This window comes from Cyrtonyx montezumae, unplaced genomic scaffold (genome assembly GCF_038088225.1).
Source record: "Cyrtonyx montezumae isolate F1298 unplaced genomic scaffold, pur_monq_1.0 scaffold_42, whole genome shotgun sequence".
Taxonomy (NCBI): domain Eukaryota; kingdom Metazoa; phylum Chordata; class Aves; order Galliformes; family Odontophoridae; genus Cyrtonyx; species Cyrtonyx montezumae.
This window is the reverse complement of record NW_027072048.1, coordinates 1115006-1140314: the sequence shown is the minus strand read 5'-3', so window position 1 is coordinate 1140314 and position 25309 is coordinate 1115006. Positions and strand designations below refer to the sequence as shown.

Below are 25309 nucleotides of genomic sequence, written 5' to 3'. Positions count from 1 at the left end.
TAGGGCAGCCTCAGCCTACTTGTCTTTATTTTCCTTGCTTCTTTACTCTTCCTTTTTGTATATAGATACAGCTATTCTCTTGCATTAATTCTATCATTTGGTCTTTGCTTTTACTTGGAGGCACGATGAGAAGCCATCTCTCTTTTTCAAGTCAGTGACTTGCACGGCACTCAGGTCAGATGATAAAGGGTTTGGGGGTTTTGCTCTTTTTTTAATGAAGAAAATGATAAATGTCATTGCTTGGGACCTCAGGAAACCACAAGAGTGCTGGAGGCAGCTGCAGCTCTGCTCACGTTGCTGTTTGTTGCTGAAGCAGCTATGAGCTATAGGACAGATGCTAATTGATTTGTTATGAACTTCTGATGGATATTTCAATATGATTGAACCTTAACGTTGTACGTTAGGCTTTTCAGTCCTGCATCTTGCTGTAACATTTCTATTGGGTCAAATGAAAAGACATGCAAAGAGAATACATTTCCTTTGAGACCCGATTTAATCTCCAAAGAACAAAGAGGGAATACAAGATGTAGAGATTAGCACAGATAAGCTACCAGCTTGACGTGTGCTTTGAGTCTTTGAAGGAAGATGAGATGATGCTTGAAGCAGGGACAGGATGTCTCACGAGAATGGAAGAGGGCTGGGGAGCACTCCGTCTCCTGACTGCAGTGTTAAATATGAGCTGGAACTCCCTGCTCCTCAGAACAGCACCCAGCTCACACAGGAGACAAGAAGTCATGAACCTGAGGGAGGTGATAAACCACAGCATCTTCTCCCAAGGTCACAGGACAGCCCTGACAGTGGAGCCAGGGGACTGAGCCCCAACAATGCCCTCAGCAGCTGTCCCCACCCCCCGGAGCTGGCTGGCACGGGGCCGGGCATCGCGGGGGCTGGCACTGGCGGTGGTGTTCGTCGCACTGCTGCTGGACAACATGCTGCTGACTGTTGTGGGTAAGCTGTGCACTGTGGGGATGGCTGTGGGCAGGAGTGGGGAGGGGTGTGGGGACAGGCAATGAGACAGCCACGGGGAAAGATGCATGAAGGAGCTTCCAAGCTTCGACACTGAGCTAGCACCATGCAGTTCATCTGCACATTGAGCCACAAAACCCAACCAAACCTCTGATGAACCCTTTCCTTGGCTTCTTTTCCAGTGCCTATCATCCCCACCTTCCTTTATGCAATAGAATATGAAGGTGCCAACAGCTCTGCTGCCCCGCGTCAGCCCGAGTCACCTCACTCAACCATCAAAGATCCTTCTTTCTCCCCCATGTCCTCCTATTTTGACACCAGCACCATTACAACCTTGGGCTCCCCCAGCACTATGGAGCTGCAGAAAGGAACAAGCACCAGGCAACCACTGCATCCCCCTGTGAGCTCCCCATCACCCAATGGCTGCCCACAGGGTGAGGAATTCCTCACGCAGGAGAATGTGCGTGTTGGACTGCTCTTTGCCTCCAAGGCTCTCGTTCAGCTCCTGGTCAACCCCAGCGTGGGGCTGCTGACCAACAGGTATGTCTACAGCCTGCTTGCCATTAGTCAAGTAGCAACGGTCTGCAGTCACATAACGATGGGATCCGGTAAGAGAATAGCAAAGGGGAGAATGCAAGCACCACAACAGGAAATCATTTTGCCCTTTTTAAAAGCCTACAAATGTCTTGCAAGCTTGCATTACAAATTGAGCCCCACTAGTGCTCAACATCACATTAAAACTCTGCAAGTGCATAGGCATAGCTGTACCAGACATATTTTTCTCTCCTTGCAGGATAGGATACCACATTCCCATGTTCATTGGTTTCATCATCATGTTTCTCTCCACGCTCAGTGAGTACTGCCCCTGATTTGCCCTCCACACACAGTGGGATGACCCAAAATGAAAGCAGCACAGGAGAAAAACACCTGCTCTGTCCCCATGCATGTGAAGCTGGGGAGAGGGAAGGACTCAGCTGGGCACAAACGGCTGCTGTTGCACCTTAGCAGGGCTTTAGATGTGCAGCTCTGCTGGGTGCTGTGTTTCTCCTTCCACAGTGTTTGCATTCTCCAGCACCTACACGCTGCTGTTCGTCGCTCGTGCTCTACAAGGTGTTGGTTCCTCCTTCTCATCGGTTGCAGGTGAGCACGTTGACTCGCTGCATGCTGCAAAGCCCTGTGCCAATTGAGTTCAGTCATCACCTTGGGTTCTTTCTGCTCCCAGGCTTGGGCATGCTGGCCAGCATCTACACGGATGACTTTGAGAGAGGCAACGCCATGGGCATCGCTCTTGGAGGGCTGGCGTTGGGTGTGCTGAGTAAGGAGCTGTGGCTGCTGTGGGCTCTATACCCACAGCATCCCCATGCTTTGCTGCTTGATGCTGATCCCCACCCCTGGATCTGCCCTCACGGGAGGGGTCCCAGTTTCTGCTCCCCATCCATTTCCAGTGGCTGTCCCCATATCACTAGACATGGGTTTGGGGTGAAGCTGGCTGCCTGCTGGGTGGTGACACAACCTTTCCCTTGCAGTCGGGGCCCCCTTTGGCAGTGTGATGTATGAGGTCATGGGGAAAGCCTCCCCCTTCCTGGTTCTGGCGTTCCTAGCCCTGCTGGATGGAGGTGAGGGGTCATGTAGTTAACAATCCAAAAGCAAACAACCAACCCAACCATAAACCAAAGTGTGTGGAAAGATGACCATCTCGGGAGGAACCCCTCAGGACTCTCACAGTTAATGCAGCATCAGTTATTCTGTAATTGCTAAATCATATGCTTCCCATCACCAGACGTGTGACATAGCAGTACAGTAAGAATTAGTCCCTCATTACTTAATGACCACCTCGATTGCTTTAATGGCTCAAACAGCACATCAGTCGAGCTCTCCAAATAGCATTTATCTGCAGAAGGCACATGCAGTGCTGCCCGCAGCCTCTTCACCATAACACAAAGAAATGGATGGTGCTGGTGAATGGCAATCCCTACTCCCTCTCTGTAGCTGTGTTACAGATTCAGGCCACGACAGTGTTCAGGATTACAGATAGCAGAAATGCACATTTTGAGTGGGAAGTATTAAGCTAATTAAATTACAGTCACAGCTACCATCTTTGCCTAGATGTAATGTAAGACATCTTTAATGGAGCACGTAAAATACTTCAGAAAATGAAATGTAGGTTCCCTATGTTTGAAGCTTGATTTTTTTTCCATCCTATTCTTTTCCATGTCTCATTTTGGCCATGCCCCATTGACAGTCCCCCAGCTGACAGCCCTGTGGATGGTGCCCCAAGAGCACAGATTTGCATTCTTGGGGCTCTGCCAATGACTGGGGTCCCTCTGAAGGAAACCCCCCCAGGGAAATGTGGCTTGGAGCAATGCTAACAGCACCATTTCCCCCACAGGTTTGCAGCTTTGCATTCTGCAGCCCTCCAAGGTCTCCCCTGAGGTGAGTATGTTGTGGCAGATGCTGCAGGTTGGGGGGGTGACTCAGCCCCCCACCTGCAGCTCCCTGAACTCCCATCTCAAGCAGAGCACCAGAGGCACACCAGTGCTCACCCTGCTGCGGGATCCCTACGTGCTGGTGGCTGCAGGTAACCTCTGCGTTTCCACATTGCCCCATTCCCTTGCTCCTACTCAAAACAGCATCAGGACAAGCCTTAAACAGACACTTCTCCCTTCCCCCCCCCAACAGGAGCCCTCTGCTTCTCCAACATGGGGGTGGCCATGCTCGAGCCCACCTTGCCCATCTGGATGATGCAAACCATGTGCTCCCCCAAATGGCAGCTTGGTAGGTGCTTTGCTTTGCAGTCCCTGCTCCTCAGCAGCAGTTTGATGCAGTTTGGCCAGAGCAGGTCCTGCTGGGCACACAGGATGGACTGAATATCTCTTATATCATCTTAAAGGGAAGAAAACATACTCACACAGAGTGATGCCAGGCTGTGTGCTGCTCCAATTTCAGCTGGAAATGTCCTTGGTGATAGCTGTACAATGTGCTTAGAACTATTACTGGAAAAAAAAAAGTGGTATAGAATCAGTCTCCCTGCAACAGCAGTAACGGTGGAAGAGAGGCTGAGTAGATCAGTGTCATACTGGGCTGAAGTCATGGCAGCCAGATGGGTTCAGCAGAGGCAGCTTTCTGTAGAACGTGGCCATTTAGAGATGGTGTGTGCTAACTACCATCTGCCTTGAAAATGTGATATGGAGACAGCACTGTTTGTCCTACATAAACAAAAACTAATTGTTCTAAAATCCAGTTGGCTGGGAAATAACCTGGGGGACACCCCAGGCAACACTCAGAACCCAAATTGAATTGCAACCTGGAAGCAGTAGGGCTGAGAAAATGCTCCTAATCAAGTTATTCCCTGAGCATCTGGCCCAGTAAGAGCTCAGGATGATTTGTGTGATTGAGCACAGGTGGGTGAGAGCAAGGCAGCACCTCAGTGCGCACAGAGCTGCTATAGTCACTGTTAAAATCGAGGGGATCTTTGGAGTTACCCAGAAATGGGGAGAGAGTGGTGAGCTGGGAGTAAGAAACCCCCAGATGCATTGTACCTGAGATTTGGGAGTGGTCTGTGTTTAGACAGGCTTCAACCAAAGCCCCCTACACAAAAAGCTCTCATAAAAGCAAAGAACTTTGTTATTTGTATGCTTTCATTTGCCCACTTCCATAATTCTGAGACAAATAAACAAATAAAACAAAGGAGCTTGGACTAAAACTGCAGAATTAAGTGTTCTGTAGCTGTCAAAAAGGAGAAAGAAAGTTAAAAATAATTCTGTGTTTCAATGAGGAAGTTGTCTTAGTGAAATATAGCTGATGTGTTTTATCTATAGTCAGCAGGAGAGTACATTAAAAATAAACAACTGGTAAATCAGCAAACAGTTCAAATATTGACTTTGGACTCATAATAATCACTAAGCTTTACATTCAAGCAGCTGTTTTATCCCTGTTTATTTAGCCGAAAGCAGAAGGCAAGGGGATAAAGATGGACAAGGGAGAAGCAACAGAAGGACAGGGACAGAAAGCTCCGCAGCTGGCTCAAATCTGGGTGACTCAGTTTCTCACCCCTGCAGAAAGAAAACTCGCTTTCTGTGCCTTTCTCTGCCTTCATAGAGGAGCAATGGGGCTGTGACAGAGGACAAGGAGAAGCACCAAGGAGCCTAGGGCACCCTCAGCGTTTGCTGGATGCTTGCTGACACTTTGCATTCGCAGTGGGATTGCACACACTCTTTTATTCTCCCCCCTAGGGATGGCATTCCTTCCTGCCAGCATATCTTACCTCATTGGCACCAATCTCTTCGGGCTCCTGGCTAACAAAATGGGCCGGTAGGTGGACAGTGGTGATTTCAGCACAGATCCCATTTGCACATGCTGAAGGCATCACCCTCTGCTGCCCTCGTTGCAGGTGGCTGTGCTCCCTGATCGGCATGGTTGTGGTGGGGATCAGTCTGCTCTGTGTGAGTACTGCAGGCAGTTCTGAGACCTGCTCAGGGTCTGAGCACCGATCTGTTCCACAGAACTACGTTGTGCCTCCTCACCTTGGAGCTCTTCTGGCTTCATTCACACCTTCTCCCTTTCCTCTCTAAGGTACCTCTGGCGAAAAATATTTATGGGCTGATTGGCCCAAACGGTGGGCTCGGCTTTGCCATAGGTAAGTGGTCAGTCTGTACAATTCCCAGCACTGCCCTGGGAGGAGGTAACGCCTCATGATCTCATGCTTGCTCTGGGCAGGAATGGTGGACTCCTCCATGATGCCTATTATGGGTTACCTCGTGGATCTTCGCCACACCTCTGTCTATGGCAATGTCTACGCCATCGCCGACGTTGCTTTCTGCATGGGCTTTGCAATTGGTACGGACCAGCTCCACCCACGGGGTGGTGCTCTCAACATGTTCCTCCACTCAGTGTTCAGTGGCAGCAACTGGCACTGAGTCTGTAGCACAGCCACTGCAGACTTCAGATCCCCTCCAAAGTGGAAGTGTGCCTTTTGCTCTTTTCCTGCCTCCTGAGCCTTTGTTTGTGTTTGAATGTGCAGGTCCATCAACAGGCGGTGTGATTGTACGAGCTATTGGGTTTCCCTGGCTGATGGTCATCATTGGAGTTACCAACATTGCTTATGCCCCTCTCTGCTGGTACCTGCGCAGCCCTCCTGCTAAAGAGGAGAAAATAGTGAGTGTGTTTTATTGCCCTAAAGCATAGGAGCTTGATAATCCAGAGATACGTGTGTGTGTGGGGGGGGGTTAGGATGAATTTGCCAGGGATCATGCTCTCCTGTTTGGGCTCCACTCTGCCCTCAACAAAAGGAAAGAATGCTCTGACAACAATACCAGAAAAGTTTGGAGCTGTTGTCTTTCTCCTAATTCACAGCTGGTATTCCCTGGGCAAAAGCTGTTGGTTGCTTTGGCTTTCTCTAAAACTAGCAACACTTCAATTTATTACTAAATTTACTAAAGCATCACTTCTCTCCCTTATGTAGGCAATTTTAAGCCAGGAATGCTCTATGCAAACCAAAAGCTCCACTGCTCAGAAGCCCCTGCGGGATTTTCCTCTCACAGACAACACTGATGTGGAGGCAGAAAATGTGGAATAGTAGCAAGGCTGCGTGCCCTGCTTGAAGCTATGTTAAGTTCGCAGAGCAATGTATCTCTCAGCACCCAGGAATAACCCAGAACTCCCCCATGTCCTGTGGGCAAAGGATGGGCATGGGCTGCATGTTCAGCTGCTCTCCTGGCCCCCAGTCCACATCAGGGAACACACACCCAGGACCTGAGGCTCTCTGCCCAGCTGTGCCACCCTTTTGCTGGGTGACATCCAGGAAAGTCACTCAAAACCTATCTCAGCATTAAAAAAAAGCAAAAATACGATGCAGAGAATGATACCACGCTGCCCTAGGCAGTCAGCCCGTGCAACAGGGATAAGACCAACACCTGTCCCACACAAGTTGTATTTGTTAATATATTTTAAGTGCTTGCTGCTTTTGGAAGAAAAGCACCAGAGAATACAAAAATGAAGTCAGAAGCTTCGGGACATCTCTTTCTCCAGAATTCTGCTGTAATTCCCAGCACAAAACCCACCTGTACCAACAGAACCCACCCGTGTCACTGCCAATAAAGACAGCTTCGTCCTGTTGTGTGCTCCATGCTCACCTGAGGAGTTGTTAAAAGTTCACTGCTGTCATGGTACAGCTTCTGTGCTTTCTATTTATGTGCTATTCATGCCTGCTTGTACTGTCCTTGAACCATTCGCGAAGAACTCTTGAGAAATTCACTTAATTTTAAGGCTGAAAGCTTTAGACCTTTAAATACTGCTTCGAAGTGTTTAAACAAAGCCACTGAGCTCGCTTGTGACCACAGCGACAGTGCGTTTCCACAAACGCCCTTAGCTGAGGTAACGGGAAGTCTGTAGTCCCAACCTATCGCAAAGAGTATCTTGATTTAACGCCCATTTCGCAACTTCCCAGCCACCAGTTGAGGGAACCACACGGCGCGAGGTCGCCTGCCCTTCAACACCCAGGTCACCGCACAGCCGCCATGACAACGCCGCTCTCGCGAGACTCTCGCGAAAAGCATCGCGAGACTTACGCGAGACTCTCGCCGGCGGAGGGCTCCGCCTCCTTCCGGTGATGGTGGCGCCATGCACTCGGACGATGTGAGTCCGCCGCTCGGTCCGGTCCGGTCCGTCCCCGCCGCAGGGGAAATATTGGCCGCCCCGGGGAAATATTTTCCCTCCCGGCCGCGGGAAAATAACACGTGGAGGCGGCTGGATCGGGGGCAAGGAGCGTGGCTGGGGAGGGGTGAAGGGGAATTTGGTGGTGTGCATTGTGCTGCACCTCCTCCCTGCCCCTATTAAGAGCGGGGTACTCTCTGTTACAGCCCCGCGTGCTTCAGGGATTGGAGGGGTTTTAGGGCGCTCGCTGACCTGTGCTTTGTCCCTGCAGATTGTCTGGGACACGCTTGGGAACAAGCAGTTCTGCTCCTACAAGATCAGGTGAGTGTGTGTGGATGCAGGGGCAGCGAGCCCCGGCCGTGCACAGGTCCATCTTACAGCTCTTCCTTCCAGGACCAAAACCCAGAGCTTCTGCCGCAATGAGTACAACCTGACCGGGCTGTGCAACCGCTCCTCCTGCCCGCTGGCCAACAGCCAGTATGCAACTGTCCGTGAGGAGAAGGGTGAGTGCCCAGGCTGCCTCTGCTCACAGCTCTGGGCCTGTGAGAATAACCCTGGGGCCTGGCTCTCTGCCCCAGTGCACTCAGGACTCAGTGGGGGTTGTGTTTTTCCCCGTAGGCCGATGTTACTTGTACATGAAGACCATAGAGCGTGCCCCATTTCCCCGTCGGCTGTGGGAACGGGTGAGTTGATGAGAACAGACAAACAAAAATGCTCCAACATCACATTCCTGCAGGCAGGAGACAGTCGAGCTCCTCCCAAGTGCAGATGTGTCCCCACCTTGGGGTTGCTGCTGCTTTGCTCAACCCTTCAACCCTTCCCCTTTTCCCCAGGTCCTGCTGAGCAAGAACTATGAGAAAGCACTGGAGGAGATAGATGAGAATCTTATCTACTGGCCACGGTTCATCCGACACAAATGCAAGCAGCGGTTCACTAAGATCACACAGTACCTCATTCGCATCCGGAAGCTGACTCTAAAGAGACAGTAAGTGACACCGAGAGTGATTGTGTGGGCTTGACTTTAAGCTGTTGCTCACGCACTGAGCTGCTGTCACAGGCTGCATGCAGAGCCCTTTTCTGGCTCCACTGCACCTGCAGCATGTGCTTTTTTCCTGATGGCTTTGTCAGGCTTCTAAATCTGCTTTAAAGTGATGTAACAGCATCTTAATGTGCATAGATAGATGCACCTGAACTTGTTACACCCACATTTCTAATGATCCAGCTGCTGGTTGTTGTTCTGAGCAAGCATTTGCCCATCTGCTATACAAGAAGATGAAAGGTTCATTAAGCAACTCTTCTTCCCTGCAGGAGGAAGATCGTTCCTTTAAGCAGAAAGATAGAAAGGCGAGAGAAGAGGAGAGAGGTAATGACTCTTGTCATCTCCTGTCTGCTGCTTCTGTTGCCCATGTCTTTGAGAGAACTCACACAGGCCCTTTTTGCTCTCTTAGGAGAAAGCCCTGATTGCTGCTCAGCTGGAAAATGCCATCGAGAAGGAATTGCTGGAGAGACTGAAGCAGGATACGGTAAGAATCACTGCCTTTAAAACACAGCAGTAAAACCACTCCCCACTGCCTCTGTCCTTTCCCAAAATGCTGAGCCCTTCATTTTCTGTGCAGGAGTGCCTATTTCAGCCCAGTATGGTATAACTACAGATTTCAGATGATTCTGCCACCAATGGCTGTTTACCCAACCCTGTTTTTTTTTTTTTTTTTTTTTTTTCAGTATGGAGACATTTACAACTTCCCCATCCATGCCTTTGACAAAGCCCTGCAGCAGCAGGATGCAGAAAGTGAGAGCGAGTCTGACATGGAGAAAGAAGATGATGACGAGGTAATGTTTTAAACTACAGCTAACCCCTTCCTTGACCTGGTGCAACAGCTCTAATTCACCTACAGGCTGAGCATTCCCTGTTAGTGCCAGGGTGAGGGGGACAGATCAGAAGTGAAAAACATGCGCAGGTGGTGGTCTTCATGGCTGCTACACTGTGAATTTTGATGGGGTATTTCTCAGCCCACTTCTGACTTTGTTTATACAGGACAAAGATGAAAGAGAGTTTGTGGAAGCAGATGACAGTGACCTCAGTGACTTTGAGGTAAGTGAAGCAGGAGGTATAAGCTGTCAAGCTAAACTGTTTGAAAGTAATCTATGCCATCTTGGGGGCTTTGGTGATGGGATAAGAGCCAGTAAATCACATTTGTGGGATATAATGATACAGTGGGACTGCACTGAGCCCACCACAGCCCAGTTCCTCTGTCCAGGCAGCTGAGAGCCAGGAATTATAACATGGAATTGGATACACAAGATAATTGGGCAGAAAGTGGAGGCTTAGTTGAACAGTGTGCTTTGATACTTTTCCTTTCTCAGGACATGGATAAGCTAGAAACAAGCAGTGAAGAGGAGCAGGAAGATGAGGAAGAAATAGAGAAGGAAGCTTCTCACTCCAAATCTAAGGGGAAAACTCCTCTGAAAGGCCCAACCAGAAGAAAACGCCCCCACATTGAAATAGAATATGAGGAAGAAAGAGAGCCAACCACCAAAACAAAAGTATCCTGACTCCCTCCTGAACTTGCATTTTTTGCTGAATGACAGAAGACCAGATCTGTCCACAAGAACTCCTGCAGCTTTCTCCACTTTAAACAGGTTTATCAAAAGTTGCTTTTTCAATATTATAATTTTTGTATTTGTTTTAAAGGCTCTGTCCTGAGCCCAAGCAATCGCAGCAAGTCTGTACAACTGTTGTACAGAGTGCAGTTTTAAGAAGAATACTTCCCCAACTTTTTTGCAACCACGTGAGGCTCAGCTAGGACTGCTCCATGAAAGAACCTGGACTGGGGACACTGCTGCTTTGTTCTGAAGCTGGAGAAGCTTGCATGGGGCTATGAGAGCACTCCAGCAAACCTTGTTTGAGGGGGAGGTATGAGGCAAAGGAGTAGAAGGAGAAAGTAACTTAAATAAAAAAAATATTTTATTGTACAAAAAGCAGAATGAACATTCAGTTGTGCCTCACGTGTTCTCTTGCACTTTCCTGATGCATTCCCGTACTCGGTTCTCCTCACAACAGCTGTACACACCTTCCAGCAGAATCTGAAATGGGAAAAGCATCAGTTTCCTGTGCCTTGGCACGCTGAGAGAGCAGAGATGAAGCAGTGCTGGGTTCCCAGCTCACCTTCACTTGTCCTTCAGAGCACCGATCCAGCAGGATGAGGCACTCGGTGGCCCTCTGGAGCAAGGCAGCTCTCACTGGCTCTGGCGTTGAGCCCTGGTCAGTGTGGACATCCCAGATCATCTTCAGCAGGGCTTTGAGCAGCACAGGGACTCTGCATGGCATTCTGAAAAGGGAAAGAGCATATTATGAAACCTCTTTTGTGAGCCAGGGGGAGGCACAGCCTTGTTGGCAGTTCCAGGCAGAAGCTGTTAGTGGCTGTTTACATGTGGAGCTGGATTACAGGAAACAAGTGCTTCAGTGATGAGGCTCTGAAGGAAGCTGCATTTTCCTGCATGCCCAGCAGAGGAAAGACAGACCCTGAACACAGAGGTAATTTTAACAGCACAGGACTTGCTCCACAACTGTGCCACCCAGAGAGCACCTATTTAGTTTTTAGCCAAGGTTATGCATCTAGAGCAGGAAAAAGATAAAAACCAAGACCTAGCTTTTGGGCAAGGTTTTTCAGGAAAGCAGTCATGCTAGTGATTGCTCCCTGTGAGAGGTTTTCCCTTGAGGTTTCAAGGCCTTTGTTTCAGATAACACTAAATGTGGCTTTGAAAGGGCCAATATCCATTCAGGATATGCTTTCTGCAACACCCTTTGCCCTTTACCAGTACCTGGGCCAAGCATGCTCTATGGTGCACTGCAGTGTCTCCAGTATTCCCAGTCTGGCTTCTTCCTCAGGGCCATCAGAGACTTCCAGGTAGCCCAGGATGACCCTCTCCAGTCTCTTCAGGTGCCGTGCTATCAGTATGCCAAGCCTGCGAACACAGAGCACACACTGAGAAGGGAGATGTATACCAGGGGCAAAACAACGCCCTGCGGGGTTGTGGTTGCTGCTCTCACCTCTGCACAAAGGCAGGCAGGGTTTTGGCATACACCCGCCGCAACGCGAGCCGATGCTCTGGCTCCATGTGGGTCAGAACCAGCTGCAACACCTCATCACAGGGCAAGCTTGGCCTGGGCTGCTGCTGCTGTCGCTGTGCTCTCTCCAGGATTGGCAGCAAGTCCAGCAGGCACAGCAGTACTGCCTGGTGCAGGATGGGAAGTCTGAGAAGCCCCTCTGACATAAAGCACCAACAGTTTCCAGTCCCTACAGCTGCAGCCCACCCAGACTTCTACTGCCCACTTCCCCTCTGGCTGGCCCTTCAGCAAGGCTGCCACCTCCTCTGACATTGTTCCTGAAATCTGCTGGGTTACTTCATCTCCTGGTCACAAGTATCTGCTGTTAAGTGCTGTTAAGAGCCTGAACTGCCTGTGAGCAAACAGGTTCTGCCTCCTTTAGCTGCCTATCCCACATACAGCTGATATGCAATACCATAAGGCAGACTAAAATTAAGTTCTGCTATCCTACCTGGATGAGAGGAGCCTCTCGGGAGTAGAGGTGATTGTAAAGGGCATGGTACACCACCTGAGCCCTGTTGAACTGGCACAGATCAGCACCTGGCTGAAAAAGAGAGTGCAGAACATTATTCCCAAGCATCACCTTCAGAGCTCACTTAACTTAATCAAAGAGGAAAGTTCTCAAACCCAGGATTTATGAAAACAGAAATGTTAGGAACATTGTTTACAAGAAAGTGGGACCAGGTACCACAGCAAATGCAGCCTGAACCCTGCCAAACACAGGAGCAGACACTTTCTCTTGCTTCCCCAGCTGCTGCTTTGCTGTTCCACTGGCATTAATTTACTACCCTGCCCTGCTGGGTTGATACATGTATCAGCTGAATTAGAAAGATGGCAAAGGAATTCTTTGCTTACTGCAACAGATAGGAGAAATAGAAACTTTAAACGCAGAGACAGCACAGAGCAAGGTGGAAAAGTACAAGGTTAACAGAAAAACCAGGAACAGAAGTCTGGAAACCTGACAGGCTTCCACTCCTTCAAACAACAACCAGAAGGAGATTGAACTTCCCCTTACCACATTGAGAATGATGTGGTGCAGGCAGCGCACACCAAGGACTTTATTTTCCTCCTGGAAGTCATCTGAGATGAGCAGTGATGGGGGGAGGACACGCTCCAGGTGCTGGCAGAGCCAGGGCCGGGTGACGTGCAGCAGTGTCCAGGAGAAGACGTGCTTGGTGGCAGGGTTGCATTTCCAGGTGTCTCTAGGAATACAACCAGGAGCCCAATGAATCACAGAATAGTTGAGTTGGAAGTCATAGTAAACTTTTTCCTTATATCCAGCCCAAATCTCCCCACTTTTAGTATGAAACCATTTCCCCTAATTCTATCACAACAGACCTTGATAGGAAGTCTGTTCCCTTAGACAACGAAAGGCCACTTCCAGTTCTCCTCAGTCTTTTCTCTCAGCCTACCCTCCCAGGGGAGGCATTCCACCCCTCAGATCATTTCTGCAGCCCTCCTCGTAATGTGAGCTCACCCTGCACGAAATCCCACTAACCCCATCCCCGTTTCTCACCCAGAGCCCGCTTCCCCACACTCACTTGCCCAGCCGCGGCCTCAGCAGCCTCATCACCGCCGCGAATCCGCCTTCGTCCTCTTCCTTCCTCCCCCGAAGGAGCTCCGCCACCGTCCCGCAGCCCGCGGCCCGCACCAGTGCCGCCAGCAGCTCCGCGGCCACCGCGCGGGACCCGGCGCTGGTCCACGCCCCCCCCACGAGCTGTGTCACCGCCACCACGTACACGTGCCCCATCACACGCCGCAGGACCGACTCCACCGCGGTCCCCAGCGCTTCCTCGGCCTTGGCAGCCTCCAGCTTAGCGAGGAGCCGCAGGAACACACCGCCAACCGCGGCCGCTCTCTCAGCTGAGGCCTCGTACGCTCCGTCTCCATGGCGGAGCTCAGCCGCGTCCTGCTCGCGCTCCGGAAGGGCCGCGAAGGCGCTCAGTGCGGCCGCCAGCTCGCCCAGCGCGGCGGGGCTCCCGGCTCCGAGCAGCCACCGCGGCTCCGCGGTCTCCAGCAGCGCTCCCAGCTCCGCCACCACACCGGGCCGCTGGGAGAGGAGCTGTCCGAGCTGCCGGAGCACCCGCTCGGCCGGCGGCTGCGGCTCCATGCCGCCCCGCGCCCGTAAACCACGTCGCCACCGCAAAGCGCGCCGCTGTCGTAAAAGCAGATCACGTCTGTGAAGGAGGGAGTAGGCGTGGCGCAGCGCGAATAAATTTGCATAGGTAATAGTAGCCGGCGAGCGCGGTCGCGCGGTCTCGAAGATGCTTCAAAAGGGGCAATAAGAGCGGAGCCGCGCTGTGAACATCGCGAAGGCTGAAGGCTGCAAAATAGAATGGGAACATTGAGGCGAAACTGCCTCGCCGTGAGCTATATGTCAGGGGCGCGGCGGTAGGGCAAGGCGCGGGAAGGGTTTGAAGCCGATCCTTCCGGTTCATAGCAAATGATGAATGGGAGTGGCACGCGGCTGCGTGACGTGTGCGCCCTCCGTTACGACGTGCACAGTCCCTTCTGAGCGCCGGGGGTTTCCGCCGTTACGGCGGTCGTGCTATTAGTCTCGCGATATTTGCCGCGCATTTTGCGCGCGTTTTCCATTCTGGGGGTTACCTCAGGGGCAGCCCCCCGTTGCCGCTATACGTCGTGGCCTTTCCACGCAAGCACTCACAGCTCAGTTTGACTGACAAAAGTCCGTTTAATTTCACGCAAACCTGTACATTAACCCCCCCTCCCCCCAAAAAAAGTGGGGAGCCTGAGAGTCCGGTGGAATGGGGTACGCGATGCTCCACGCTGGGACGGTGCGACTTCATTTCCCCACAGAAACCAGCGGGGCCGCTCACACCATCTCGTCCAGCAGAGTGCCGATGCCGGCGCGGGGCTGGGCCGGACCCGCCATGGGTTTGTTGCACATGGGGCACACGCAGCGCACCTCCAGCCACTTCACCAGGCACCTGAGGAGCAGAGACACGGGAGGATGCAAACCCCCTCAAGGGGATCCACTGCTTCCCTGTGCCTGTACTCACTTTCGGTGGAAGGCGTGCTGGCACGGCAGCACCCCCAGCTCCTCCTTCACCTTGAAGTCCTCCAGACAGACGGCACAGGTCTGCTGTACGGGGGTGAGAAAGGGGTGAGGGTGAGCGAGAACACATGGAACCCAAAGGGATGCCCAGGAGCAGCCCTACTCCTGCTAGAAATGCTGTGGACCCCACTGCTGGAGGGCCTCTTCCTGGATTTTTCCAGCCCCCCAGGAAGGGTTTTCCTTCCTGATTTCCAAATCTGCACTGTTGATCCCAGCCTGGTGCTAGCATATCCTCCGTGGGGCTGAAGCACCATACAACCCCAGGAGCCCCAGCTCCATCCGAGCCCAAAGGATGGAGCTGGGATGAGTGCGTGGTGCTCACCCCGTGCACGTTCAGCCTCCGGGCATCACCTTTCAAAACCACCTGGGGAAGACAAGGAGACAGCAGATGAGTATCAAGAGCAGCTGGGACTTATCCCAGTGATGAGTTTCTATGCAGCAAAGTCTGAGCTGGGGAAAGTCCAGACTGGACAAACAGTGTCCATGTATCCTGCTCACCAACCACCCCAAATGGGGGTCCTGGCTCCCATGGGACAGCCCCGGCCCCCGAGCCCTACTGAAATGAGCTGGGCACCGCAGTGGTGGGTAAGCTGGGGACAAGAAGCATCACACCCTGCTACATCCCCACCTCCCTGCTCCCACCTCCTCCACTGACCCCACATCTCTAGGGCTGCAGAAATTAGCCATCAGCCTTACCTCCTTGTACCCGAACCTCTCACTCTGCGCCTGGTGCCTCAGTTTGCTAGAGACGGGGAGAAAAAAGCACCGTGAGCTTTACTGCATCTGAACAGCATGCATACAGTTCCAGGATGCTCCTCAAGTCCCCCTCCCAAAATTCCCTCTCCTGCAGAGCCAGGGGGCCCCGCTCCACCTGCAGGAATCGGCAGCGGGCAGCGATAAGGACCGACGGCCCCGATTGTTTGCCTTCGGAAGTCATTCACCGCGCAGGAAGTGCCCTATTTCCAGCACTCACCCGCCAGCAGCTCCCGGCCCCGCCATGACCTTGGAAGGGAGAGCTGCTTACAGAGCAACCCAGCAAAGCACAGCAGCCTTCACTTCACCCCCAAGCCAGGCACTGGGGGTGTGCTCCCCCAGCCCCCAAATGGCTGAGGGATGCAATGGGGCTGAGGCACTGAAGGACAGAGCAACTTGGGCCCACAGAAACGCCAGCTGCTGCTGCTGAGTTTAAAAATAGTCCTCCCTGAGCTGGGAGGGGAGTGGAAAGACATCCTTCTCCTGTGCAGCACTGCTCCTTCCCCTGCCTAACACAATGCATCGCTCCGCGTGGTCCCGTGAAAAACAAGAGCCCCTTCCTGCGTTTCCTGCCCTGCTGTGCCACAGGGGACCAGGGGACTGTGCCTGGCCCCAATCCGTGGGGCAGAGCCTCGTGGTGAGCAGCTCTTGTGTAATGGGACAAAGTGAGGAGCACAGAGGGTGCAGTGGTCCAGGCACTGCAGACGCTCCTGGATGATGGCCTCATCTGAGCAGAGATTGGTGCTGTAGGGTTCTGGCTCACCTGATGAAGTAGCAGCAGAAGATGAGGCTGAGCACAAAGACAAAGATGCCAGTGCCGAAAATGACCATGTAGATGTTGAGTGGCAGGTCCTGGAACGTGATGGGGGGCATCGTGCAGGGTTTACTGGTGTAAATCAGCCCCAGACTGCAGGAGCACCCTTTATGGGGAGAAGAAAGCTCAGCATTTAGAATAGAAAAAAAAGGAAGAAGAGGTGAAGAACAGAAGAAGATGAAACTTACCTTCTGCCATGCCATATAGGATATGCCAGACAGGGCAGGAGACGTGTGCAGCTCCTGCTCACTCCTGTCCTCTCCCAGCACAGCTCCCAGAGCCTCCCATCCCCTAACAAAAGCCCTGACACTGTTTCCTGGGCTGGAAATCAGAGCTCTCTGCAGGGGCAGCACCATCCCTTATGCCAACATTGACTGCTGCATCTCTGCAGGCACCGAGCTGCACTCCAGCAGCACAATGTGCCCAAGACAGATCCAGACTGGGAAGGCTGGGAGGCATCCAGCTTGGGGAGATGCACCAGGTGAGCACCTGGGCTGCAGGAAATGAGGTTTTCCTGCCTACAGAGGGCAGAGCCACCACCGGCCTTTGCCTCCTGCAATTGCTTCACATAGCCCATGTGCCATTCATCTACTGAGTGAGAAAGGGAGGGGAGGTTTGTTGGCTGCTGTTCTCCCAGCATTCTGCTCTCCAGACCACCAGGTGCGGGAAAAGACAATAGGAAAGGGTTTTTTTTTTGTAGGGGATTTTGTTTTTGTTTTTCTTTGCTGGAAATGATGGCTGGGGGAAAAGAAAGAAAAAAAAGATTAAAAAAAAATACTAGCTCAGCTCTTGAAAAACACCACGGAAAAAGTAAATGAGGTAATGCTGTGTGCGGGGCACTCAGCAGCTGCTGAAGGATGGAGGAAGGCTCATTCAAAGGTGAGCAGAAGGAGAACAGTTGTGGCAACAGTCACAGGTCATGACTGTGTAAGAGACCAAATAATGCTGCTTCTATGTGTGTTTCAAACCAAGAGCTATTCCCAGGGGCTGTGGAAAGCTCCACTGCCACCAGAAGCAAGCTTAGGGCAGGGAAGCATTGTCCCATTTGGCCCTTCCCTTGCTGAGAACGCAGGCAGAATGGCCCTGCAGGGGCAAACTGTGCCATCCCCATGCTCCTTGCTCTTCGCCATTCACACAGGGGCTGGTGGAGCAGTAAGATGCAGCAGAGGCACAGATGAGGTAGGAGAGAAGAAGCTGTAACTTACAGCCCCGTACTGAAGGAAGCAGAGAGGAGCAGCTCTGACACGTCCCTGCCAGCCGCAACACAGCTGGCAGGGCTAATTTTAGACCCGCCAGCTTAGCAAGGCTCATTCCTGCTAAAAAGGCACTCAGGAATTCCCGAGGGCCAGAAGGGAACACAGCTTCAGGCAGTGCCCAACTGGGGACCAGGACGAGCCTGGAGCAGCAGCCCCAGCCAGACCCCCCAGCTCCCCCACCTCCTCCCCAGTGGAATTTATCTGCAGGGTGGGTGCTGACTCGGTGCTGGGATTAATTAGCACAGGCTGACAAAGGCTCTCATATTTTTAGCTCGAGAGGAACAGAGCAAATCTGGTTTTAATACAGCGAAGGCCTGATGGGCACCAAACCCGAACCCACTCACTCCAGCAGCATAAATCCCCCCCAGGGCCAGTTCTGCACCTGAAAGGAGACCTGCACAGACCTGGAGGCCTTGAAAGCAGCGGGCAGGAACGGTGACTCGGTCTGTGCAGCACTTTGTGAGCCAGGCACAAGGCACGGGGGTTGTGCTGAGCACAGCTTCTCCCTCACCCCGATTCTTGTTCAATAAAACAAATGGAAAACTCAGCAGGTCATTAAATAAAACCACTCTTTCCACTCCCACACAAAAGCGACGGGCTTTGCATCGAGAAAATTGAATGCAGCTTCCATATGATTTTTTGCTGTGATGCTGGAATGGGCTTCCTGCAAAAGCCTGCCCTGTGCCAAGCAGCTCAAAGCAGGGACAGCTCCCACCAAACAAAGGTCGCTGCTGCCCCAGAGCTCGGGACTGCTGAGGCCCCCAGAGCAATAGGAGTAAAAGCTGTGATGCTAAAGAGGAGCTGCAGCTCCAGGCCAGCACAGCACGTACCTTCTGTCATGAAATCTGGAGCACAACTACTTGTGTTGAAAATTCAGTTTCTTCCCTGGGCATCACGTTTATTTGCGCCAACGGCCCCAGTTCTGCGAAGGTCCTCGACAGCACAGAACAAGGCAATTTTGCTGGACTCCACTGACTTCAATATTTGTGAGGCCAGGGCTTAAGGCCAAAACGCACACGTCAGATGCCTAGGGCCAGTCCTAAACCCACATCCTGGCCTTCACACAAGGGCGGGCTCTGTTTTCAGCGCTGCCCAAAGCCCACGCTTGGGGAAACCGGGAGAGCTGCGGCCGCTCAGAGCCTCCCAAAGCAACCTCTGTGCCTTGGGGCTGCTGCATTTGCTGCTGCTGAGCACTAATGCAGCCTACGAGGGCAACCCACGGCCAGCACACGGGCAGGCAGCCCGCCTGCAGGAGCACTGCTCGCCCCAGCTGCACAGCACACGCAGGGCATGCGTTACAGCAGAGGAAGCCACTGGTTGCATTATATTTAGCTTCAAAGGCTGTAACCCCTCCATAAATTAAAAGAACCCGGCCTTTGTTGCTGAGGCAGAGCTTTGATGGTGGAATTCCCAGCGCAGCTTCTTAGCTATTAGTCATAAAAATAAACCACTTCTCATTTAAACAGAACTCCCTCACATGTGCAAACAGTTCCACGTTTCTGTGAGTTTCTTTCGGCCGGGAACAGAGCGAGGAACCGCTCCTGGGCTCCGCTAAAGTAAGTTTATTCCACACACACGTGGGAGAAGGGGGTTCACTTCGGGCAGCGTGAGCAAAAGTGCTGCAAGCTCCTCCAGCAGCGGCAGGGGAAGCATTGGAAGTGAACGAGAAGCAAGACAGAAGTGACCCTAAACCTAACCCTAACCCTAACCTTAAACCTAACCCTAACCCTAACCTTAAACCTAACCCTAACCCTAAACCTAACCCTAACCCTAACCCTAACCCTAACCCTAACCCTAACCCTAAACCTAACCCACGGAGCCCCGGGAGGAGCCAGAAAGCACCACCCAGGACGCTAAGCAGCCCGGAGCCGCCCCAACCCCTCAGCCCCATCCCGGTTAGGGTGGCAGTCCCAAATCCCGGCCCCGCTCTCACCGTGGCACCACTGGAACGGGGGCATCCGCGAGCGGCTCCGCGGGGCCGGACCGGCTCCGCCGTGCGCAGCGTCGGGCCATGGCCGGGAGCGGGGCCGGGCTGGGCGGTGGGGAGCGGCCCCGGCCCCACAAACCCCGCCCCGGCCCACGGAGCCGCCCACGGAGCCGCCCCCGGTCTCGGAGCTGCGGGTTCCCATCGCCCCGAGCCCAGCGTTCAGACGGATGGGAGAGCCCCGTGCATCCCTGCGGGACGTCCCGCACCGTGGATGGGGCTTTGGGCGACGCGGGATGCTGGGGGATGTCCCAGCCCGAGGCAGGAATGGAGACCGGATGGATTTTAAGGTGTCTCCCAATACAAACCCTTCTGTGATCCTGTGCATCAGCCCTTTGGGGAGCTGTGCTTGCAGGCGCTGAGATCCCAGTGGCTCTCAGCCTTGTGCAAGGGATGCCGAGGAGATTTGGGCGTGATCAACCTCTTCCAAAATGTGGGAGCATCCCCGGCTGCTCACCGATCTCCCAGCAGAGGTGCCCGGGCACTGCCAGCACACAGCCATGCTCAGCACACCCAGCAATGCACAGCACGCAGTCTGACAGTGATTTCACTCTCTGGATCGCCCCCTTCTGCCTTGGACTGGAGGATCAGTGAGGACTTGAGCCCATCCCAACCCTGAACACCAGGGCGATGCTCTTCCACCCGTGGCAGATCGCATCCTGAGCACAGAGTCTGTCCCAAAGCACACGAGGGACGGCCAAATTTCTTCCTTAGCACTGCCTTTATTTGTACAGGTTAACACTAAGCACGGAGGACACCCAAACACTATGATGAAAGGCCTGTTTGCCAGGGACCACACGCCAGACCTAATTCACATTGCTACACGGACCAAAAACAAATGGGAAACAAGACAAGGAACACACACACAGCTTCAGTCTCCTGGGAGGGAGGGATGGGACCGGCTTGGCAGATGCATCTGCCACGTGGGAGAACCAACCCCTGAGGGCTTCCAGGAGCCAACAGAGGTCGAGAATAACCTGAAACATGGGGCAATGTCCCTCCAGAGGCATCTCTGCTCGAGCAGGCTGGGAAGGAGGCTGTGTATTAGGCCTACCTAAGTGGCAAGGTGCAGGTTGAGGGCCTATGCTTTACCACTAGGAATAGCTCGCATGTCTGGGGAAGCCCTCTGCTGGGGGGGACCGTTGCCAGTTGCATGAAACCCGTTAGCTGCCAAGCGTCTGCACTGGGAGGAAAGCCCTATCTATCACTGCCACTCAGCGGCGTGGGGTGAGCATCACACGGCCCTGCTCCCACCACACAGCCCCTCTTGTCCTCCTTCACGCGCTCCTCTTCAGCCTCAGGGCATTGTCCAGGGCGACCAGCTGGCGCAAGAACCCCCGGTTGGGGATGATACCACGGTGGTCTTTGACCGTCTTTATGGCTTCTACAAGGGGCATGTGGTGGCGGATCATGAGGTAGGCGAGGACCAAGGTGGCCGACCTGCTCACCCCGACAGCACAGTGCACAAGGATCCTTCCTGGGGGGCAAAACACAACGGCAGGTTGAATATCCCAAATACAAAGTTACTGAGGATCCAACTTTGCCACGTGTGTCCTGGCTCTGAGCTCAGGTGTGCATGTATAGGGCCGTGGGTATAGCGTGACTGTGGTGCACTGCGGTCCCCCTCTCAGCAGAGGGTATCAGTGCAACAAGATCTCCCCAAAAAGTCTGAACAGGAGCAGCCACAGTGCTGCACATAAGCTGAGGCTGTTACCCGTGAGGCCAGAGCTCTAATGCAGCCCTTTGCCTCTTAGGAGGAGGTGATCCACACCAGGAGGTGGTTGGACTAGATTATATTAGAGGCCTTTTCCAACCTTAATGGTTCTATGATTCCGTGAAGACATCAGGCTGGAAGCAGCTTTGTTTCCTAGGATGCCAATCAGCTTTCCACCCACCCTCCCCATTCCCCACTTCTGTCCCTACGCTCTTCACCACTGACCTTCATTCAGCGCCTGGTGGATGAAGTCAGCTGCAGGATAGAAGTAGGGGCTCATGTCAAAGGAGGGTGAGTCGTGGGCCTCGATGCCCAGGTAGCGGATGCCTGTGCCCTCGTAGTACTCTGCACCCCCTCTCCATTTGCTGTGCGAGGCGTTGAGGATATGGGTGATGCGCAGGTGAGCCAGCTCGCGCCGGTTGGCTGCTATATCTCTGCAGGGAGGGAGAAACAGCGCAGAGATGCACAAATCGAGGGAAGTAACACGTTAAAGAAAAGTTTCAAATGTTCTGGTCAAACATTTAATAGGATCATAGAGTCAGCAAGGTTGGAAAAGACCTACGAGGTCATCCAGTGCAACTGTCCACCTACCACTGATAGATCTCTATGTCTAAATCCACATCCGGGAAAGCCAGAGGGGAAGCAAAGATGCTGAACTCAGATTCTGGATTTTTAAGTCAATCTAAGTCCATGGACACACACCTCTGCCCAACTGCTTCAGTCCCTCCTCCTCCTTCAACCCATGTCCTCCTCTCCCTCACGTTCCCAGCTTTCCTCTCCTAGTCTTCTCCATTTCAAAAACCGTCCCTCATCCCCACACTTCTCATCCCCTTGTGATACATACTGATCTCCCAGGTAGAGTCCCGGCCAGACCTCATCAGCATGGTTACAGGCTGTCTTCCCTGTGTACAGCAACCGTTCCAGCTCAAAGATGCTGAGGATGGGGTGGTGGTTGCGCTCCGCCCGCGTGCCCCGGCTCGGTGACCTGGTGCTGTTCCTGGAGAACCGGGACAGGAAAGCCATTGGAGCTGCCGAGACCCACAAGGCATACCTGTGGGGTCGTGAAGGCCGCAGAGTGGCCTGGAGGTCTCTTCTGCTGCTGCTGCCACCCACGGTCCTGCGATGGAAGCAGTGGAGATGCCGTTAGAAGGACAGGGAGCTCTCACTCCATCCCTACTGTAGAGATGCTGGACAGAAGCAGCCAGGCCCGACCTTCCTGCTGAGAGGGCAGTGTACAGGCAGCAACCCAGCTGTGAGACAGCATCACCTACGCTCCCTTCCAAGAAGCAGTACTGCTGGGGAGCAGTTTGCAATGCCAGGGCTGGAGATGGAAGCCAGAAAGGCAGCCAGATTGCTGAGTCTCCACAGGCTGAGGTTTTGCTCCAGCTCCACAACTTTGGGTTGAAGCCATATTGGCAAGAGATGCTCTATACAGGACCACCTTCCTCCTGAGCTGGCTCAGGGGCTTTGTCTGCCAGCAGGACAATGCCAGCTTGAGAACTGACGCTGCCAACCTGTGATCAGAAGCAATGAAAGGCGGCCAGCTCTGGGCAAGCCACCAGGACTGGGGAGGAAATGCCCCAAACAGGTGGAGGATTCCATATGGCACCATGCAGAGCCTGGCCCAGGCCCAGACTCCTGCGGACCAGGCATAAAAGCCTGCAGGGAAGGAGTGCAGGGTTAACCCTTCTGAGCACAGCAGTCCTGCAGCTGCATTTGAACATCAGGACTGGTTCCCGATGGAAAGAGTTAATTTCAGTGGATGAGAAAGCATCATTTTACAGAGCCTGTCCTCTGGGACACAGATTCACTCTCAGACCTTTAGATCATGCTGATACTTGTCCCCCATCTGCAGAAAACCTCCCTGGACACCCCCCCACAGGGCAGTGGCAGAACTTACAGCCCAGTGTTATTCAGAGCTGCCTTCCTCTGCCACCCCACTGACACAACCCCCCAACACAAGCATGCAATCCCTCTGTCTCCTCATGCAATTCCCTTTCCCACCATCTTGCTGCTGCCCTGAGCTGCCTGGGGGCTGGAAAGTGTCCCCAAGGCCCCTAATGCAGCCCCAGTAGCAGCTCAGCACTGCCCACGGGTCACAGAGACCTGGGGGAGGAAGCACAGTGACCTTGGGCTGGGGTGGATCATATCTCTCTGCTCTGACATTTCGCCAGCAGCACAGAAAGGAGAAGCCTCCAGTCATTTCTTGGCAATGTACACAGGAGGAAAGCATTGCAAGGGCATAGAGGAGCTCAGAGGGGGTCCAGAGACCCCTGGGTGCCCCCCTCCCCACCCTGGGGTGCTGCACAGAGAGGTCAGTGCCGCCTGTACCGCTCCTCCCTGGCACTGCTCCTCAGCTCTGAGCAGGGCTGGATCTCACCCTGATGCCATCTCCCCTACCCTGATGAATTTTGGACTCCTTCACTCTGGGAATTCAGTCTTGGCAAACCCCACCTGGAAAAGGGATTCAGCGTGGCAGCGTGCCGGGCCCTTAAACCTTGGGTGACCTTGGCTACAGCACAGCCACTTGCCACCACGGGCAGCATTAGGAAACAAACAGCAGAGGGGTCTGAAAAAAACACCACGTCATCATTACGAGGCTGAGCTGAGCAGAACAGCAGACCCTCTCACTGCTGCAAAACCAGCAATCCGTACCTATGGGGGGACGCAACTCTAGAAACCTCAGGCCCAGAGCTGCCCCCCAGCTTCCCACCCCCAGCACACTGCTGTGCCCAAAGTACTGCAGGGGAAGAGAAACTGCCCCACATCCAAGTGCTCAGAACAGACCCCACTCTCCCCCCTATAGGCACCCCTCCACCAGGGGCTCGCAGCCTGCTCTGCCCATGGCTGCTCAGAGCCCCTCTGCCCCACTGTGCCTTGCTCAGAGGGAGGGGAGCAGCAGGAGAGCTGCCTGGAACAGAGCACACTCGTGGAGACAGACAGACAGACACGCAGGAGGGAGGAGACGCCCACCCCGTTACTCTACCTTGGTGAGGGCTGAGATGTCTCGGCTCCAAACGAGTGGTGTGCTCAGATCCAGTCGGCCATGTCTTCCTGCTGCTGCCGCCGCTGCTGTGGAAAGGCTGATGTATGAACATCTATTTTAAGCCATGACATGTCCAGAGGCAGGTTTGTTTATATCATGCTGTGCATGGATGGATAAGGGAGGAATGAGGGAGACGGACACGAGCGCTGACTCGCGTGCGGGCATGCACACGCGAGCACATAAATGCCCATTGCTATGCAGACAAAAACAACAGCAACAATAGCACTGAAATCCTCCCGCCAGCGTTGCTCTCACTCCTCCTCCAGCAAACTGAAGCCCCAGGCAGACAGGGAAGGGGAGAGAGGAAAGCAGCGATGCAATGGTGCTGGTGGCATGGTTACTGCCATCGTACCTCTGCAGCTGTCTCTGGAGGATGCTCTGTCATTTAGTTGTGATAATTGACCCTGACGAGCTCCCTTGCTGGGGTCTATTTAGCAAAGCTGGGGTTTGGTGACTATTTCCTCATTTGCAAAGGAAATAAGCCTTGAGGGGGGGATGGGGATGTGTCACATCTATTGACACGTTCATGCCAAAGTCAGGGATTTTTTCTTCTGAAGAAAAAAAAAAAAAGGATCTTAAAGGCTGAAGTTTTTTGTTTTGACATCTTCTAAATGACGCCGTTCATTTCAGAAGTGCTTCGGTTTAACATTTCCCAGGCAGAACGTTCTCCTTTCCCTTTGAAGTGCTGGTGTTCAATTTAAGTTTGCCTCGAATCGGAAAGGAGGAGAGAAAACAATCTGAGAAGGAATGGAAACGCAAACAATCACCCTAAGGTTTATGGCATTCCCTCCCACACTCCTCTTCAATTAAACAGAAAACTTTCTGCTTAGTTGTGCATCTCACGAAGCAACCTCGGGAGCTCCAGGGCTGAACGCAGCATCCCAGTGCAGCTCCCCTATGCGCTGCTGCCCTGCAGGTGTGCTGCCAGCTGCCTCTGCTCC

The 25309-nt window shown here is 53.1% G+C and overlaps 5 protein-coding genes and 1 non-coding gene across 6 annotated transcripts; 3 read left to right on the top strand and 3 right to left on the bottom strand.

Annotated features, from left to right (window-relative positions):
* Positions 1-786: 786 nt before the first annotated feature.
* SLC18A1 (solute carrier family 18 member A1) lies at positions 787-7059 on the top strand. Its single transcript, XM_065747190.1, has 15 exons — positions 787-948; positions 1149-1506; positions 1760-1818; positions 2023-2106; positions 2189-2281; positions 2493-2582; positions 3356-3399; positions 3484-3544; positions 3646-3741; positions 5199-5277; positions 5357-5408; positions 5539-5602; positions 5683-5802; positions 5987-6120; positions 6428-7059. Exons 1-15 carry the CDS (start codon positions 825-827, stop codon positions 6539-6541), a joined length of 1572 nt encoding a protein of 523 aa, XP_065603262.1. The 5' UTR covers positions 787-824; the 3' UTR covers positions 6542-7059.
* A 487-nt stretch (positions 7060-7546) lies between these two features.
* Positions 7547-10571, top strand: MAK16 (MAK16 homolog). The gene is made up of 10 exons (XM_065747191.1): positions 7547-7599; positions 7889-7938; positions 8011-8120; positions 8236-8300; positions 8451-8602; positions 8926-8980; positions 9066-9140; positions 9340-9447; positions 9653-9709; positions 9982-10571. Exons 1-10 carry the CDS (start codon positions 7585-7587, stop codon positions 10168-10170), a joined length of 876 nt encoding a protein of 291 aa, XP_065603263.1. The 5' UTR covers positions 7547-7584; the 3' UTR covers positions 10171-10571.
* Positions 10565-13839, bottom strand: TTI2 (TELO2 interacting protein 2). Its single transcript, XM_065747189.1, has 7 exons — positions 13267-13839; positions 12741-12927; positions 12177-12269; positions 11669-11853; positions 11440-11583; positions 10784-10946; positions 10565-10701 (listed from the first exon to the last, which is right to left on the bottom strand). Exons 1-7 carry the CDS (start codon positions 13833-13835, stop codon positions 10621-10623), a joined length of 1422 nt encoding a protein of 473 aa, XP_065603261.1. The 5' UTR covers positions 13836-13839; the 3' UTR covers positions 10565-10620.
* A 309-nt stretch (positions 13840-14148) lies between these two features.
* Positions 14149-14242, top strand: LOC136055454 (small nucleolar RNA U13). The gene has a single exon (XR_010622862.1). It is a non-coding gene; the product is annotated as a small nucleolar RNA U13 (small nucleolar RNA).
* A 298-nt stretch (positions 14243-14540) lies between these two features.
* RNF122 (ring finger protein 122) lies at positions 14541-19645 on the bottom strand. The gene is made up of 6 exons (XM_065747176.1): positions 19558-19645; positions 16318-16474; positions 15498-15543; positions 15124-15165; positions 14746-14828; positions 14541-14673 (listed from the first exon to the last, which is right to left on the bottom strand). Exons 1-6 carry the CDS (start codon positions 19580-19582, stop codon positions 14559-14561), a joined length of 468 nt encoding a protein of 155 aa, XP_065603248.1. The 5' UTR covers positions 19583-19645; the 3' UTR covers positions 14541-14558.
* An 878-nt stretch (positions 19646-20523) lies between these two features.
* DUSP26 (dual specificity phosphatase 26) lies at positions 20524-24568 on the bottom strand. Its single transcript, XM_065747157.1, has 4 exons — positions 24309-24568; positions 22167-22439; positions 21548-21756; positions 20524-21085 (listed from the first exon to the last, which is right to left on the bottom strand). Exons 2-4 carry the CDS (start codon positions 22343-22345, stop codon positions 20886-20888), a joined length of 588 nt encoding a protein of 195 aa, XP_065603229.1. The 5' UTR covers positions 22346-22439; positions 24309-24568; the 3' UTR covers positions 20524-20885.
* Between the last annotated feature and the right edge of the window lie 741 nt (positions 24569-25309).